This window comes from Ursus maritimus, unplaced genomic scaffold, assembly GCF_017311325.1.
Source record: "Ursus maritimus isolate PB19 unplaced genomic scaffold, ASM1731132v1 scaffold_4, whole genome shotgun sequence".
Taxonomy (NCBI): Eukaryota; Metazoa; Chordata; class Mammalia; order Carnivora; family Ursidae; genus Ursus; species Ursus maritimus.
The window spans coordinates 91,453,012-91,470,420 of NW_024426552.1; the positions used below are offsets into that span (position 1 = coordinate 91,453,012).

General features: G+C 39.5%; 1 protein-coding gene and 1 long non-coding RNA gene across 11 annotated transcripts in view; one reads left to right on the top strand and one right to left on the bottom strand.

Moving 5' to 3' along the window:
* Nucleotides 1-3,761: 3,761 nt before the first annotated feature.
* LOC121100432 lies at nucleotides 3,762-8,187 on the bottom strand. Its single transcript, XR_005832237.1, has 2 exons — nucleotides 5,721-8,187; nucleotides 3,762-4,461 (listed from the first exon to the last, which is right to left on the bottom strand). It is a non-coding gene; the product is annotated as an uncharacterized LOC121100432 (long non-coding RNA).
* Nucleotides 5,423-17,409, top strand: part of PHC3 (polyhomeotic homolog 3) — a 70,076-nt gene continuing 58,089 nt past the window's right edge. For 9 of the 10 annotated variants that reach the window (XR_572025.2, XM_008705347.2, XM_008705348.2 and 6 more), the window contains exons 1-4: nucleotides 5,423-5,532; nucleotides 8,238-8,403; nucleotides 12,555-12,710; nucleotides 13,809-13,886. Coding sequence is in view for 9 of the 10 variants with exons in the window: in XM_008705347.2 (XP_008703569.1) it covers nucleotides 5,519-5,532; nucleotides 8,238-8,403; nucleotides 12,555-12,710; nucleotides 13,809-13,886 (414 nt within the window). In the remaining variant the exon portion in view is untranslated. The remainder of the gene's footprint in view (nucleotides 5,533-8,237; nucleotides 8,404-12,554; nucleotides 12,711-13,808; nucleotides 13,887-17,409) is intronic. The other variant, XM_040621618.1, reaches the window with a different exon arrangement.

Here is a 17,409-nt window from a genome sequence, read left to right on the forward strand (position 1 = left end):
CAGAAGCAGCCGCAGACGACAAAACAGAAATGAGTGGGCATGGCTGTGTTCCAACGAGACTCTACTTAATGGAAAATGAAATTTAAATGTCCCGTAATTTTCACTTGTCTCTGCCATTCTTCTTTTGACCCCCCCAATCATGAGAAATGGAAAAACAATTCTCTGCTTGAGAGCCATACAAAAACAAGCGGCAGGCTGAATTTGGCCCATGGGCTTGAGTTGGTGAGTTTGGGCTGTTATAACAGATATCACAGCCTAGGTGGCTCAAACGACACACAATCCTTTCTCACAGTTCTAGAGGCTGTGAAGTCAAAGACCGAGATGCTGGCAGATGTGGTGTCTGCTGAAAGCCTTATTCCTGGTTTGCTAATGGCCACCTCACTGCTATATCCTCACAGGACAGTGAGAGAAATCATCTCTCTCTCCTGTCTCTTCTTATAGGGGCACTAATTCCATTTATGAAGGCTCCACCCTGATGACCTAATTACCTCCCTAATTTGGAGAAGTCTCTAAATACCATCACATTGGGGATTAAGGCTTTAATATATGAAGTTTGCGGGGGGGGGCACATTCACTCCACTGCATTGAATGAGGGGAGCCCTGGCATCTTGAAGAGTTCTGTGCTCACTCTTCTCTGCAGGCCAGACCTTACAGTGGGAACTGCAGTCACTGACTTGGGAAAGTAAATGCAATAGGAGTAATTGGATCCTAAGCAGGCAGGGGCCAAGTGGCAGCACTTAACTGCCAAAGGCTAAGTGGGCATGGTTACCATGATGGACAGCAGAGTCCAAGCAGCAATCAAAAGAGTCTGACTTGTGCAGACCTATGTCATTAGCTAGTTCATCATGGTGTTCCTAGAAGGGAAATAGGAAGCTTACTAAATTCTTACTTGAACTGGATCAGTAGAAAAGTTCTTGGTTAAGGAAACAAAACTTTAACCTGTATCATAAAAAGAGTCATAGCCCCTCAATCAATTCTCAGACTCCAGCCAGTTTACAGACTCCAGAAACCCCTAAATGAAGGGGAGGCCACATCCCCTGGAGGAAGGATGCTGGACACTACCAAATATTTATAGTTAATCTTTCTCTAGCCTTTACCAAATGGACCTACAACCTTCCACTAGAGTAACTGCATTGGGGAAAAGGAAATAATCAGACCCTTTGGGGACTATTGGACAATGGCTCTGAACTAACAGTGATTCCAGAAGACCCAAATGTCACTGTGACCCATTAGTCAGAGGAGGGGCTTACAGAGGTCAGGTGATTGGTGGAGTTTGATCTCAGGGCGGTCTCACCATGGGCCCAGTTGGTCTCCAACTCCATCTCGCGGTTTCTTCTTCAGTTCTGGAATACTTGGAATAGATACACTTGGCAGCCAGCAGAATCCCCACATTATTCCCTGACCTGTGGAGTGAGGGCTGTTATGGTGGAAAAGGGCAAGTGGGAGGCCCTGGAACTGCTTCTACCTAGAAGAACAGTAAGCCAAAAATCAATAGCCCATTCCTGGAGGGACTGCCCAGATACCTGCTACCACATACCCATCCGACTCCCCTAGCTGGCCTGCAGAAGGCAGGAGGATCCTGGAAAATGACAGTGAACTATCATGGGCTTAACCAGGTGGTAACTCCAGTTGCAGCTGTTGTACCAGATGTGGTTTCCTTGCTTAAGCCAATTAACACATACCCTGGTACCTGCTGCATAGCTATTGATCTGGCAAAGGCTTTTTCTTCTTGATACCTGTTAGTAAAGCCCAGCAGAATCAGCTTGCTTTCAGCTGGCAAAGCCATCAATACACTGTCCTACCTTGGGGGTACGTCAGCTCTCCAGCCCTATGTCATAATTTAGCTCCCAGAGATCTTGATCACTTTTCCCTTCCACAAGGTATCACACTGGGTCATTACATTGATGACTTTATGCTGACTGGGCTTAGTAACCAAGGAGTAGCAACTACTCTAGACTTGTTAGGAAGGCATTTGCATGTCACAGGGTGGGAAATAAATCCAAAAAGACCTTTGGGCTTCTACCTAAGTGACATTTCTAGGGGTCAAGTGGTATGGGGCATATCAAGATATCCCTTCCAATGTGAAGGATGAATTGTTGCATCTGGCCTCCTACAAACAAAAATGAGGCACAATGCCTAGTGGGCCTCTTGGATTTTGGAGGCAACATATGCCTCATTTGGGTGTTTTACTCCATCCCATTTACTGAGTGACCTAAAGAGCTGCTACTTTTGTAGGGGGCGAACAAGAGACGGCTCGGTGACAGGTCCAGGCTGCTGTGCAAGCTGTGTTGCCACTTGGGCCATATGATGCAACAGATCCAATGGTGCTTGAAGTGTATGTTGCAGTTGGCGATGCTGTTTGGAGCCTTCGATAGGCCCCTATAGGTGAATCATCATGCAGGCCCTTAGAATTTTGGGGAAAAAAGCCCCATCCTCTGCAGATAACTACTTTTCTTTTGAGAACCAGCTCTTGGCCTGCTATTGGGCCTCCGTAGAGACTGAATGGGTCACCCAGTTACCATGAGACCTGAGCTACCTATCATAAACTGAGTGTTATCTGACTTACCAAGGCATAAAGTTAGGGGATAAGCATTCCCTCATCAAATGGAAAGGGCCCAGCAGACCGTGAAAGCACAAGTGGGTTTCATGAAGAAGTGGCCCAAATGCCTATGGTCCCCATGTCTGTGACACTGTGAGCAAGGGGGCAGCTGTCTGCAAATTGGAGAAAGGTTCTCACTAGACACTGAATCTGCTGGCACCTTGATCTTGGACTTCCCAGCCTCTAGAACTGTGAGAAATAACAGTAGTTTAAGCCACCCAGTCGATGGTATTTGTTGTAAGTGGCCGCAACTGACTAAGGCAGAAAGAGTAGTGTGCCAACCCCTCATCTAGAGTCCAAACTGGCGTTGTCCAGTAGAATTTTCTGTGATGATGGAAATGTTCTATATCTGCACGGCACAATATAGTTGCCACTGGCCACATGTGGCTATTGAGCCCTTGATGTATGACTCATGCAACTAAGGAACTAAAATTTTGATGTAAACCTTTCTTCCACTCCCGTAGCCCTTACCATTTCTCTTAGGATTCATACAGTTTCTCAATTAGTTGCCCTGTGTCCATTTCTATTTTCTTCCAATCCATTCTTCACAAAGCTAGAGGGGTTTTTCTAAAATCAAATAGGATCCTAGCACTTCTCCACGGTAACGGTTCCTGGAAACTTTAGAAAGAAGTTCAACCTGCTAGCATGATATATACATCCTTTCCTGAGGAAACCACAAAGCAGTGAAACACCTTCCTCCGTCTGATCAGGTAAGTGATGATAAATTTCTTAAAAGTAGTCCCTTATCATACTTTTTCTATTCTAACATATCTCACAGTGGCTTGTTGAATGCTGCTGTGAAAAAAAACAACTTGGCTTTGGAGATGGAAAGCTTAAATTAGAACCCTGCGTCTGGTACATTTGAGCAGAGACACCCTGGGTACTTAATCACCTCACTATGGTTCTGTGCTAAGTGGGAATGATGATAATTATATCACAGGGTTGTTGCGAAGGGTAATGAGTTTGTGAAAATCCTCTGCACTTAGTAAAAGACTGTAGAAATGGCTGCTGTTAAAATAACTAATGAATTTGGAAATGTTTCTAAAAAGCAATACTGGTCTGACTTTACCTAACATACATCTGGAGATTTAAAGCCGATCTTCACCAAGTGACAATATAGACCTCGGCCTTAGATGTTCAAGGAAAAGAAGGATGACAGGAACAATTTGCCCCTTTTTTATTTCTTTGAACTCTGCATTTTCCATCTTTAGGTTTAAGACGGCTTTCTTCACTTTTGTTTCTCTAAACACAAATTTCAGCAATACCAATGGACAGTTGATTCTTGAGAGTCAAATGACAATGACATCATACAAGCAGGTCAGAAAAGAAAGAAAAAGTGGTAATATCTTATTTTTAAGTATCTACAGGGACTTTTCAAAGGGGACTCTCTCAGGGAGTTCTCCTAGGAGTAGTAGGAAAGACATTGCTCTCGGAGAGGAAAATAAGGTAAAGAAACCACATTTTCAGAGGTGCCTGGCTGGTTTAGTCAGTATAGGGTGCAACTCCTGATCTAGGGGTTGTGAGTTGAGTCTGTTAGGTGTGGAGATTACTTAAAAAAATAAAGTATTTTAAAAAAACAAAATACCCATGTTCTGGGGTGGGGGAAGAGGTAAACACAATTTAGTTTACATTGGAAGCATTCTTTTCCTTACCCTAGGGAGAGCCTGAAACACAAAATTTCTAAGATTAAGTATAGTTTTCATTAGACCACGTTACACTTTATGATGGATTTATATCAATACTTCATTTCTCAGGTCTTGAAATTAGTGCAGCTCCAACATCTTAAGAAATACCAAAAGAAGACATTGTGATCAGTAAACAACTTCTCCTTCTCCTTCTTCTTCTTCTTCTTCTTCCTCCTCCTGTTAAGGGTAGTAAAGATTGATTGTTCCGTGAACTTAAGGTTTCCAAAGCACTTAATGGATCTGTTTCAGAACATTTATATTGCACAGATATTTCTACAAAACTCTCCCCACTCTCCAGATTAAGACTTCCGGGAAGACAGGGACTTTTTGTACTCATCTTTGTTTGTCTCATTCTGCCTCAGAGTACTTGCCATATTTACTCTAACAGTAAAACATTGTAGCAAAAACTGGTGGCCTTTCCTGCTTACTCTTTCTGGTATTCAAGTTTGCAATCCCTAGGGGGGTGGGGGATTGGGATAGTCCGGTGATGGGTATGAAGGAGGGCAGGTACTGCATGGTGCACTGGGTGTTATACGCAAGTAATGAATCATGGAACTTTACATCAAAAACTAGGGATGTACTGTATGGTGACTAACATAATAAAAAATTATTAGAAAAAAATAAAAAATAAAATATATAGAACAAAAAAAAAGTTTGCAATCCCTACCAAGTGCTCAGTAAATTCAAGTTGTAGTCATGAATGATATTCATAGGGTAATCAGGGTGATTCCTTAATCTCACCAGCGTCTGGAACACTATCTTTGAGCCTGAGAGAGGAACTGCTGTTTGGACCCACAACTCTATTGAGCCCCAGGTAACAAGGCCTGCAGCCACCACAGCATTTTCTTTCCCACTGAAACTTTAAGCATCCAGTCTTCTTCCTATTCTCTTTCATCTCACTCTGCAATTTACACAGGCTTTCGTGTATTTGAGATGTTTAAAAAATTTTTAATTTAACAATCTAAACAGAACTTTTTATATCTTGGTTACAGACCCCTTCTCAAAAGTGAGACCTTAGGCAAGAGAAAGGGAGGGGCTGGAGGGGAAACACCGGTATCTAAATTGGGGGGAAACCTAGTCACTTCCCAGAGCGAGCAAGGCCCCAGGTGGGAGGGGGGATTGGAAGCCGAGGACGCCACGTGACCTCGGGGGCCCCCGGGCTGAGTCGACCCCGCCCCTCCGCTTGCAGCCGGGGGGCGCATGCGCAGCCCGTGTTAGTGATGGAGGAGAGAAGATGGCGGAAGCGGAGTGAGTGACTTGCTGGTGACTGATGTCGTAACCGGGGGGCGAGTGGGACAGCGACATGTCCCCTAAGGGGAAAGCTCAAGGCTCTTTGGCGGGCAGTGCAGGGAAAGGGAGACCCAAGAGCTTCCTTATCGTTGAGATCCCGCTTGGCCCTACCGGGGGGCGGAGGCCAACTGTAAGGGTCTAGTTACCTCCAGGCGGGAGCGCCCCTTCCGCCGTCTGATCCCAAATCGGCGGGGCCCTGCGCGCAGAGTCACCCCAGGGACCCCGATCGCTGGGGTCTTCCGGGAGCTGAGCCCGAGTGGGCTCCTCAGGCGCTGTCATCCCTGCAAGTGGGCCCCGCGGGCAGCCTTGTCACGGATGCTCGCGCCAGGGGCCCGCGGAGGCTGGGGAGGGTTGGGCGGGCATTGCCAGGCCTCCTTCGCGCTCCTCTCCTTCCCGCGCCGGCGTCACCCCACTCCTCCTTAGTAGGAGAACCCGAGACGAGTTTGCTCACCGCCCTCCCCCGGGAGGCGTGGAGAAGGTGTCCCAGCGCGGGCCTTAGAGCGGAGGGTGGAGTGTGTGTGTGTGGGGGGGTTTGTTCCTGCGGGTCTGGACGGGCAGAAACACCCCAGAAAGAAGGACCTTATTTCCCTTGTATCTCTGGCTGCAGTGTTGATGCCTCCTTAGAGGGCCGTATTCTTGTGTGGCGGTGTGGTGTGATGGTATCCTTAGCTAGCTACTCAAACTTAGTGTTTCCTGGGTAGGCCTCTTGTGCACCAGGACTGCCAGCTGTATTTTGCAGACAGTACTACGCACAGACGGTGGAGTTAGCAAAATTGCTCATTTGTGCCAGGTCTCCAAATGCAGTACAATGGTTTGGCCAGTTCTACTCACTGATGTTTAGATTTGTGCCTAGAATTTGGATTATCTGTGACCATTTTGGTTTGTTACTGAACAAACCTACCATGGGGTTTGAGTTTGAGGACATGATTGCGTAGAAGAGCACTCTAAGAGGACTGGAATTTAAACTGGCTTTTTGTATATCACTGCTACATGTTTCAGAAGTGTTATGACAACCAGTAATTTGGTATAAAGTTTACCTTATCTACTACTAAATCTGAATGATGTTGAATAGTTACCATATGATGCTGTGATTTGATGATTGAAAGGCAGTTTGAGAAACTATAAAAAAAAACCCCAAAAACCAGAGAAGTATAAAGATGTGTGAGTCATTTACTAATCAGAAAAGTGAAGTCAGCTGTTTTCCTCCACTGTATTGCTTTCACTTTTCCTTTTATTAAATTGAGGTTTTTTTTTTACTTTTAATTTCTTGAAGAGCATATAAATACTATTTACATAAATGATATAAAGAACAAAGAATATTTGTACATAAAAGGACACCATATGGGAATAGCATATGCATGCACAATTAGTGCCAAATTCCTTTGTCTTTTCATGAAGTAGAAAGTGTTCTTGTTAACATTCTTGTCAATGATGCTGATGTGATGTGTGTCAGATTTTGTTTCTCAGAAGAAAAGAGGGGTAAGAAAGGCAGATAAGACCAGTGTATTCTCAAGTGTGCTTTTTCACCATTCTGGTGCATTTCTAACGCTACAAAAACTATTGTAGTTTTACGTTCTAACAATATTGAGGCCTTCAGAATTGACTTAAAATACAATGTTGTTTGAATGTATTCAAGTATAGATTCAGGGTTAAGTGGAAGTTTATATCACAATAATGAAGTGAATTTGCAATATTGGAGGGGAGGGAATCAGAAAGTCTGGTACAAAAATGTACTTTATGAACTTTACTGTTCATACCTGAGGAAGGTGACATAATTGTGCTGTTTTCAGAATTTGGAGCAATTCTTTGTGAAAAGAGGTTTTGGTAAGGAAGTGGGAAAATTGTTGTCAGCTGCTTCTCTGATTTCCCGGAGTGATCTGCTTATAAGCATAACCAGAGTTATTAGATGTAGTAAGGACAGTGTTGTAGACTAATTAGGGAAAAGCCAGTGTGAGTGAATAAAAAAATTACTATTTTTTTTTTAATGTCAGTTCTGTGCTCAACATTGGGCTTAAACTTACGACGACCCTGAGATCAAGAGTCACATGCCCTACCCACTGAGCCAGCCAGGCGCCCCTTAGAGCCCCATGTTAGGTGTGGCGATTACTTAAAAAATAAAATCTTTAAAAAATTATTTTTTAAATTAACTTATTTAATAGGAGAATATGTTTTTAAAGCAGAGTGCATATGATAACCAGAAGTAAGCTAATCAACACAAGTCCTTAGGCATGTTATTTTAATGTATAGATAAGAATTAATTTGTAATTAGTGTGGGCAAAAGAATGTAAAGAAATATTTTGAAGTACTCTGATGCTGCTTAAGTATTTTTCAGGTAGTTTAGTATTCTCTTATAAACCTGTTTTGGTTTCACTTACCTTTCAATAACAGAAAGATAAAGTTTAGGCCAGGATTTATTTAAGTTGCATACCCTGAATCATTTGAACACAAATTTAGTAGGTATCAACTATCAAATATGCTACATATTTGTGAAGTACTTTTCCTTTCTAAGTGGTTATGGTGGCTGTGTGCGATCTATGCCATTTTGCGAGGGTCTTCTTAAAAATTTAGATCGTTGTTGATTATTTCTTTGAAATAATTAAATATTCTTTAAAGCCCATGAAATAATGCTTTTGCCAATGCAAATCCTTTGTGTTATCTGACAGATTCAAGGACCACAATACAGCTATGGATAGTGAACCAAACCCTGGCACATCTTCTGTGTCGACAACAACCAGCAGCACCACTACCACCACCATCACCACTTCCTCCTCTCGAATGCAGCAGCCACAGATCTCTGTCTACAGTGGCTCAGACCGACATGCTGTACAGGTATTTCAGTTAGAATGAGGGGGGAGACTGAGACTTAGAATGTCATTACTTTCCTCTTAAGCTAGATGAAGCTATTGTTTCACATCCTCAAATAAGTCACTCGATAGTCTCTAAATAAGTACAGTTAGAATTGTTAACATTTGGAACAATCAAAGAGTTATTTAATAGTCATTCTTTTGAGAGGGCTTATATTTGTCAGCATGTGGCTTATAAAACCATCTGTCAGGAAAATTATAATTGGAAGGTCTCTAGGTGCTGCTGCAACGTGGAGACATTCAACCTACAGCCTTAATATGCAGAATGGCTCTCGGTTTTTCTGGGTTCTTTTGTATTTGAACCCAAAATATACACTTAGGAAGATCTATTCAGGTCTGTAGATGTGTTAAGAGGTTCATTTTAAACTCAAGTGGCCTAACAACTTAAGTAGGAGGATCCATTTAAAGCTCCTAGGGGCAGAGGGGGAAGGGAATGTTTAACTAGGAAAAGTTTTAGGTATTCGCTTGATTGAGAAAATTAATCTTTGTAATAATGGAGGTTGAGACAGTATGGTATTGCATAAAGAGGGCACGGGCTGTGCAGTCTGATAGGGTCTTTGTTTGAGTTCCATTTTCTTAACCGTTAGTAGCTATGTAGTGTTGGCTGAGGGGCGTGATCTCTGCGCATCAGGAAACTAAAATGAGGATGAGACTACCTAGTTCCTTAGTTACTGTGAGGAATTTTTAAAAAGATTCTCTTTATTTTGGAGAGAGAGCGTGAGTGCATGAGCTCAAGTGAGGGGAGGGGCAGAGGGGGAGGAGGGGAGAGTGAGAGAGAGAGAGAGAGAATCCCAAGCAGACTCCCGGCTTTGTGCAGAGCTGGTCATGGGGGCTTAATCTCAGATCATGATCTGAGCTGAAACCAAGAATCAGAGGCTTAATCGACTGAGCCACCCTTTGCCCCAGTTATGAGGATTAAAGGAAGCATTAGAGCTGTGTGGGGCACAATATATATGCCCAGTCAATAATAATAGCTAATATTTATTGAACAGTTGCTGTGTGCCAAGCATTTGATGAATGCTTTACATGGATTATCTCTTTTAATCCTCACCACACCTCTATGAAATAGGTACTATTATTATCTCCATTTTACAGGTGGGAAAACCGATGTTTTAAGTGGGTTAAATAACTTTTCCTAAATTCACATAGCTAGTAGGTTGTCTGGTTTTAGAGTTGTGCCTTTAACCACTCTGAGTTTTATTTTTTTCGTTATACCTGCTTATTCTCTCTATAATCTCCATAATTTCATTCTACTCTGAAAATAACTTACTTGTTTGCAACATATTCCTCTCTCCACTCCATTGCTATTTAACTGTTCTGTTGTTTAGGATTCTGAAGTTACCATGGGGTGGAATCAGAATTGTTGGAGACTGAGTCAGTTCAGCAAAAGTTCAAACTGGAATGAGGAGTGTTTTTAATTTTCTTCACCTTTCTTTGAGGCGAAGGGTATAAGAGAGAGTATCCAGATCTTTGAACACACAGATGATGTGGTATTTTAATGTGCCATTTTGATCTCTAGTTCTTACCTAAGCTTGGATGTGTTAATAAAAAATAAAGTGTTCCGGGATATGTATACATATACATGTATCTCAGAAATAGCACTAACGCTAGTTCTCATGAAGTCATATAATTGCTTCCCCTTAAATGTAACCAAATCAATATTTATTGAATTACCTAAGGAGTTCTTTAATACCTTCCAGCATTCTTTTTCAGTCCTATGAATCCCCTTGCCCTCTTCATTTCTTTAGAGGAATAATATAAGAACAGTGTGTTGTATTTTAACTCGTATTTATACAAGAGTCTCTCTCCCATGAGTGTATGGTTGAATGGATGAAAGACTATGCTGACAATAGAAGAAATGACTACACTCTGGCAAAAATGTGTCAAATAGATTATTCATTTGTTGTTTCAGTGTGATTTTAGTTTTGTTATGTAATTTAAAGAACATATATAGATTTACCTGACCAAAAAGACACACTGTTGTAATTTTAAATCACTTAGTGCTAGTCTATAGTCTTCTACAACTGGAGGTCAGAAGCCTACATTGATTTTGTGACAAGAGTCTGTAGCAGGTTTAGCAATCTATAGTTGGAGAGACGAGATAAGAATACATGAAAGTAAACACAAGGAAATATATTTTCTTGGAATTTGGATAAAGAGATTCATTGCTTTGTGGTTCATGGTGTCCTGACTCAGACCTCAAGCTGTAGGATTATGGCTCTATTACTCCCTTAGCTCTGAAAACTCTGTGGTTTGATGCTGAGATTAGGGTTCTGTGCTGTTTCAGAGTCACTGTGGGCTCGATGTGACTTTGGGACATGGTTGCAGAGGACTGGCGTAGTCTGACTTACGGGTTTGGACAGATAAAGGATTTTTCTCTGTTTTTAGAATACTTGACTTTACATTTATCTTTTTGTGAAGTTTCAGGCTCAGATTTTATATTTCATTAACAAATATTCACAGTAACACTTTTTCAGGAATTTTTTTTTTTTAGTTAGAATAGTTTTATTCCATGTTGAAAGAAATCTGACGTTTATTTATTTATTTTTTTAAAAATTTTATTTATTTATTTGAGAGAGAGAGAGAGAGCCAGTGAAAGAGGGAACACAAGCAGGGGGAGTGGGAGAGGAAGAGGCAGGCTCGCAGCGGAGGAGCCTGATGCCGGGCTCGATCCCAGAACACTGGGATCATGCCCTGAGCCGAAGGCAGACGCTTAACGACTGAGGCACCCAGGCGCCCCAGGAATCTGACATTTAAAAAAAATTTAAGAAAGTAGTTATTTATTTATTTTTTTAAAAAAAGATTTTATTTATTTATTTATTTGACAGAGATAGAGACAGCCAGCGAGAGAGGGAACACAAGCAGGGGGAGTGGGAGAGGAAGAAGCAGGCTCATAGCAGAGGAGCCTGATGTGGGGCTCGATCCCAGAACGCTGGGATCACGCCCTGAGCCAAAGGCAGACGCTTAACCGCTGTGCCACCCAGGCGCCCCAAGAAAGTAGTTAATAATTTAAAACATGAAACAGCCTTATAATTTTATGTGATTATTAATATAATACTACTCAGATTTTTTTCAGACATTTAAAGAAAAGTACAAATGAGAAGGTAAAAATCACTTCAAATCTAGTTATCTATTGGTAGTCTTTTAATGTTTTTCTGAATATTCTTCAAATATTTTAATATAAAAATGGTATCTTACTCTATACACTATTTAGTAATCTGCTTTTTTCACCTAATGATATATTGGGGAATTTTTGTTGTTGATAAATGTAGATATGTCTGTGTTCAATACACAGTAGCTCCTAGGTACATGTGGCTATTAAGTTTTAGTAGAATTAAAAACTGATTTCTTAGTTGCATTAGCTACATTTGTAAGTATTCAGGAGACGCGTGTGGCTAGTGGCTGTTATATTGGACAGCATTGATCTACAATAATTTTTTTTTTTTTTTTTTTTGAGAGAGAGAAAGAGAGCTGTGGGGAGGAGATGGGGGAGAGGGAGAAAGAATCTTAAGCAGGCTCAATGCCCAGTGCGGAGCCCCACACAGGGCTCAATCTCACGACCCTGAGATCATGAAATCAAGACCTGACCTGAGCTGAAGTCAAGAGTCAGACCTTCAACTGACTGAGCCACCCAGGCACCTCTGTGTTACCATTTGTAACAACTGCAGGGTTATGCATATTCTTCTTTACACCCAAGCCCCGAATTCTAAGTTTTATCTAAAATAGTTATATCAATTTACATTTTTACTAACACTATGTGGGGGTATCTGTTTTGACATTTAGTGGTAATACTCTTTTAAATCTTTACTCATCTGAAAGTTGGAAAATAGTCTCTTGTTTTAATTTGTAAATTTTGTCTACTAATGAGATTGAAGATCTTTTCAAGTGCTTATTTGGTTCTTTTTTTCTTTTGTGAATTGCCTCTTCTGGGTGGTTTAATTTGTATAAATAAGTGAGTCTCAGTGATATGTAACTAGGAGAGAACTATGTTAATAAACTTGACATTGAATATTAAAGTAGTGAAATTTTAAACTGCCAGTGTTTTTATACTTTATTTTATAGTTAAGATTAATGTTAAGATCATGGTTTGACCTTAGTTCAATTGACTCATCACAGGTCATTCAGCAGGCCTTGCATCGCCCGCCCAGCTCCGCGGCTCAGTACCTTCAGCAGATGTACGCGGCTCAGCAGCAGCACCTGATGCTGCACACCGCGGCTCTTCAGCAGCAGCACCTGAGCAGCTCCCAGCTGCAGAGCCTTGCTGCTGTTCAGGTGAGACTTCAGTAAATGAAGACTTCATGAAGCTCGAGTTGACATAAAGTTGACATTATTTGCAGATAATTACTGAAAATAAAAGCATTGGGTATTATTTCAGAATTCTCAAATGTCCTGTGATAATTTTTTCTTAAAGAAATTAATAGGTGGCCAAATACAAGTTAATTAAAAAAATATGGATTTGTTGTATATGGTACTTCGTCGCTAGCCACTGCTTTTTATCTGCATTGCAGAAATACTATGCTAGGGTAATGAATTTGTGTATAAAATTGTGTACAACAGTGAATCCTTTGGGTTGCATGAATTGTATTTTCATTTCAATGAAAAAAGGTTTTTATTTAATGTAAGTAATTTACATTCATTAAAAAAATGGAACTGTATAAAATTGTTTGTAAGAGGCAAAGTGGGGGTGTTCCTTTTCCAGACTCACTGCTGTTTTTCATTCTTCAGAGGTGGCCGCTGCTTAATACGTATCATTCCAGAAATTTTCTATCTAATATATGTATCCATGCACCTTTCTAATATCTGCATACTTTTCCTACTGATAACAGGATAATTTTATGATTAAATGCTTTTTTAAAAAGATTTTCTTTATTCTGTTTGTTTAAATAAAACTATATGTGAGATTTAAGTCTTCTTACTAGAGGATCATCTCAGTTGACTAAACCTGAAAAAGAGTTACTTCTGTTAGAAACACATCCCCAGCTGTTGCTTCTTCATAGTGTAATTTTCAATAAGCTCATGTTCATGATACAAGTTAGGAAACTGAAACCCACTGGCAGTTGATGTAGCTCCAATTTCTTTTTCATAATGTTGGAATGGTGGTTCCCCTTCAAAGAAGACAGAGAGCTGATGAGTAAAACTGACAATGAGTGCAGCTATTGAAATAAGATTAGCCTTTGGATCCTCTGTTTTCATCGTTCAGCTTTTTCTTTTCTTCATACTCTGGCCAAAGCTTAATCTATGTTGACTGTGAAATGGATTGGTTTATAATGTAGATGTTTTGACTTTTATCGTGGTTTTGTGGTATCCTGGTACCAAAAGCTTTTAACTTCAGATTCTTATAGATCTATTATAAAGGTCTTATTATTTTAGGCAAGTTTGTCCAGTGGAAGACCATCTACATCCCCCACAGGAAGTGTCACACAACAGTCAAGTATGTCGCAGACATCTGTAAGTGCCCTAGTTTTTTTCCTGGATTTAAAAATTTTAACTACTGTTTTCTAAAAGTAAACTGTTAATATTTACAAAGTTGCTGTTGTGATTTGTTGATTGCTAATTAAGTAATAAGTGCCTAGAAATAGAAATGTTAAGTTTCAAGATTTCAGAACTAATGTGAAGCTTCTGAAAATCCGAGTCTTAAAAAAAGTGTTTTTTATTATTTCTTATACATGTTTTCCCACTGATTTTGTTCAGATCTTATGTGATTCAAAATGATTGCAGTTTTCAGTGTGTATTGAAAGCCTGAAATATCCAGTGCAAGGGATATTAGGCCGTGCATTTACTGTGATATACTATGATATACTAAAGAATGTTAACTCTTGGTAGACATCTAAATGTTTCTAGCTTTTTCTAGGCACCTCCCATTTTAGAAATTAATACTTTTCAGTTATGCTTACTTATCTCGACCAAATTTACAAGTATCTATTCATGATAATGTAATTTATTTTGAGAAAGGAGTAAATCTGATTTGCTATATTAAACATATATACTGGGAAATTGTGCAAAGTTTCTCAGTTAAAAGAAATTTATGGGCATGGTAATACTTGCTTAACTTTTTATTTTGATTTAGTTTCAAATTGGAAGAATAATAGACATTTCTGTACATTCTTTACTCAGATTCACCAGTTGTTAGCATTTGGCTCATTGCTTTATCATTCATTCTTTCTCTCTACATATATACACATAGATATATCTTTTTCTGAACCATTTGCAGATAAGTTGTGACATGTTCCTTTACTTCTAAATACTTTGATATATATTTCCTAGGAACAAAGTTGTTCTTTTACAGAGCGACATGAAAACGATAAGATTCAGGAAATTTAACATTGATGCAGTGTAGTCCATTTTCACATTTCATCACTTGTTCCAGATTTCTCTCCCTCATCACTGTAGATGTTATAGACCAGATAATTCTTTGTTGTGGGGGGGACTATACTGTGCATTATAGGATGCTTAGCAGCATTCCTAGCTTCTGCCCCTAGATACTAGTAGGCTGTGGCTCTCCTGCTTGCCATAGTGTGACAACCAAAAAAGTCTCTAGACCCTGGCAAATGTTCTCTGGAGGGCACACCTGCCTCTGGTTGAGATCCATTAAGTTAACCTAATCATATCCTTACTATCTATTTTTTCCTGATCCAGGAGGATAATACTTTGATACTTTGTAAAATTGACTCCAGTAGAATTTAGTTTGTAGATTGCCAAGAAATTGAAGATGAACTTGTGTTGTATTTCTTTAGCTAGGGGTTTGGTCTTTGCTGAATATATATATGCCTATGGTTATTTTTCTGGAAGTCGATCTTTTTTTTTTTTTTTTTTTTTTTTTTTTTTTTAAGAGAGGGTGAGAGAAAGGCAGGGGAGGGGCAGGGGAGAGAGAGAGACTCTTGAGTGGCTCTACACCCTGTGCTGAGCCTGTTGTGGGGCTCGATCTCACAACCCTGAGATCATGATCTGAGCCAAAATCAGGTGTTGGACGCTTAACTGACTGAGCCATGACATTTTTTTTTTTTTAATGATTTTTTATTATATTATGTTAGTCACCATACAGTACATCCCCGGTTTCCGATGTAAGAGCCATGACGTTTTTAATTAAAAAATTCTATTCTTTTTTAGCATGGAAGTATCCTGGAACATAAATAAAATTAGTGAAGAAATTATTTATGACTTGAAAATGTTAGACTGAAGAAAATGAAAAATTTAAGTAGTGTAATCTAGCCCTAAGCATTAATACTACAATTATGGTTATTGATGTCATGTCTGTCTTTAATATGTTGGTAGTTAAGGCAAGCACTGATAAACATTTGTGGTCTGGTTAAAAAAATTACAGACAATTGTTTTATTCTATGAAATACTGGAATAACATTAGGGTCTATATGTATAAAGAGAGGTATTTTTGAATTTTTTCAAATTATTAAAAGAGATCCGTTAAACTATTTTTCTCTCATTATGATTTTTATGTATGTGACTTTCACAGAAATTATAATTCCAGTGATTGTGTTTATTTTTTATGATGTTAGTGCTGCTTGTCATAAACCAGGCAGCCTTGTATGATAAAGTATGCCAGAACCTGTGAGTGGTTGGTGGGGGAAGGAGAACAGATGTCCAGGAAAAAAAAAAAGGAATAGTGCATTGCATTTGCTTCATTTTCTATCCCAGCTGAATAATAATAGCTCAAGTGAGTTGACTAGGTGTCCAAATTATGATACCAAGGTATCTTAGTGAATATGGGTCAGTCTCCAAAAGAGTGGCAGGACGTGGTAGCAGAAATCTCTAGGTAATAATAATAATGACCCATGTTAGGTGGCAGTCTAGAAATTTTCAGAATTTTGGTTATTTCGAGGTGGGGTTCCAGATTAACAGTGAAAGCCCGTGGGGAAGGGTCCAGCCTCCAGTAGAAAAAAGGACTAGAAAGTAGGTGGTCAAGTCATCAGCCAGGTAAACTTGGGTTTAGAGTAGGAGTGGGATCCCAGTGGGGAAAATGGAGTATGATTAAACAGTGTAATCATAAGTCCAACCATTATGACCTGGGGAAACTGGAGAAGGCTTTTGTTAATTGAATATATAGGTAAATAGTGAGTGCCAGCATCCTCCTCTTTCCTCTCATCAAAACAGAAAGACTAATTCTAGACACTGATTAGTAGTGAGAGTGGTGGTTTTATGATTGTTTGGCTCTAAAACTAGTTGGGACTGAGTGTTTAGGTTGATGTCTCTGTACTTTTACTGAACAGGACTTAGATTTAGTCAAATCTGATTTGTCAAAATGAAATCTAAACCATTTTAAAGCATCAATAAAGTTAAAAAACATATTTGAAAATATATTTTACATTAGGGTGCACTCTTGGTGTTGTATTAATCTGTGCATTTGTATATACCCCTATTTTTTACAGAAATGTATTCAAACTGTGTTTAAAATGCCCTCTTGAAATTATTTTCAGGGAGTCTTTAGCAGCCAATTCATTGTAAATTCTCAATGTTTCATTGCTCAATAAAGAAGTTCCATTGCAAAAAAAAGAAAAGAAAAAATATTTGTACCTTGTAGGTCAACCAGCTTATATTTGTGGAATAACGAAGGCTCTTTTATAGTGGTGAGATAAACAATGATTCACAAAAGACCTGCACTGGTAATTTTCAAAAGAAAGACTATTTCTGGCTTTTAAACATGTGGAAATGTATTTGCCGTATTAGTAATAAAGAAATGTATGTAGAAATAACAATGACATCTTTCAAATTAGAAAACAGGGAAAAACACTGAGCCAGTACCTGTTCTTGGCAAGGATATGAGAAAGTAGATACACTCATGCACAATCAGTGGGAATATATTTTGGTACAACTTTTCTGGAGGATTATTTGACAATGGGTATAAAAATTTAAACTGTGCATTCCCTTTCACTTATCACTGTTATTTTTAGTGATGTCATTTACTAAAAATGGTAGATAATTATGACAGATAATCATGTAAAAATGACATAATTATGCA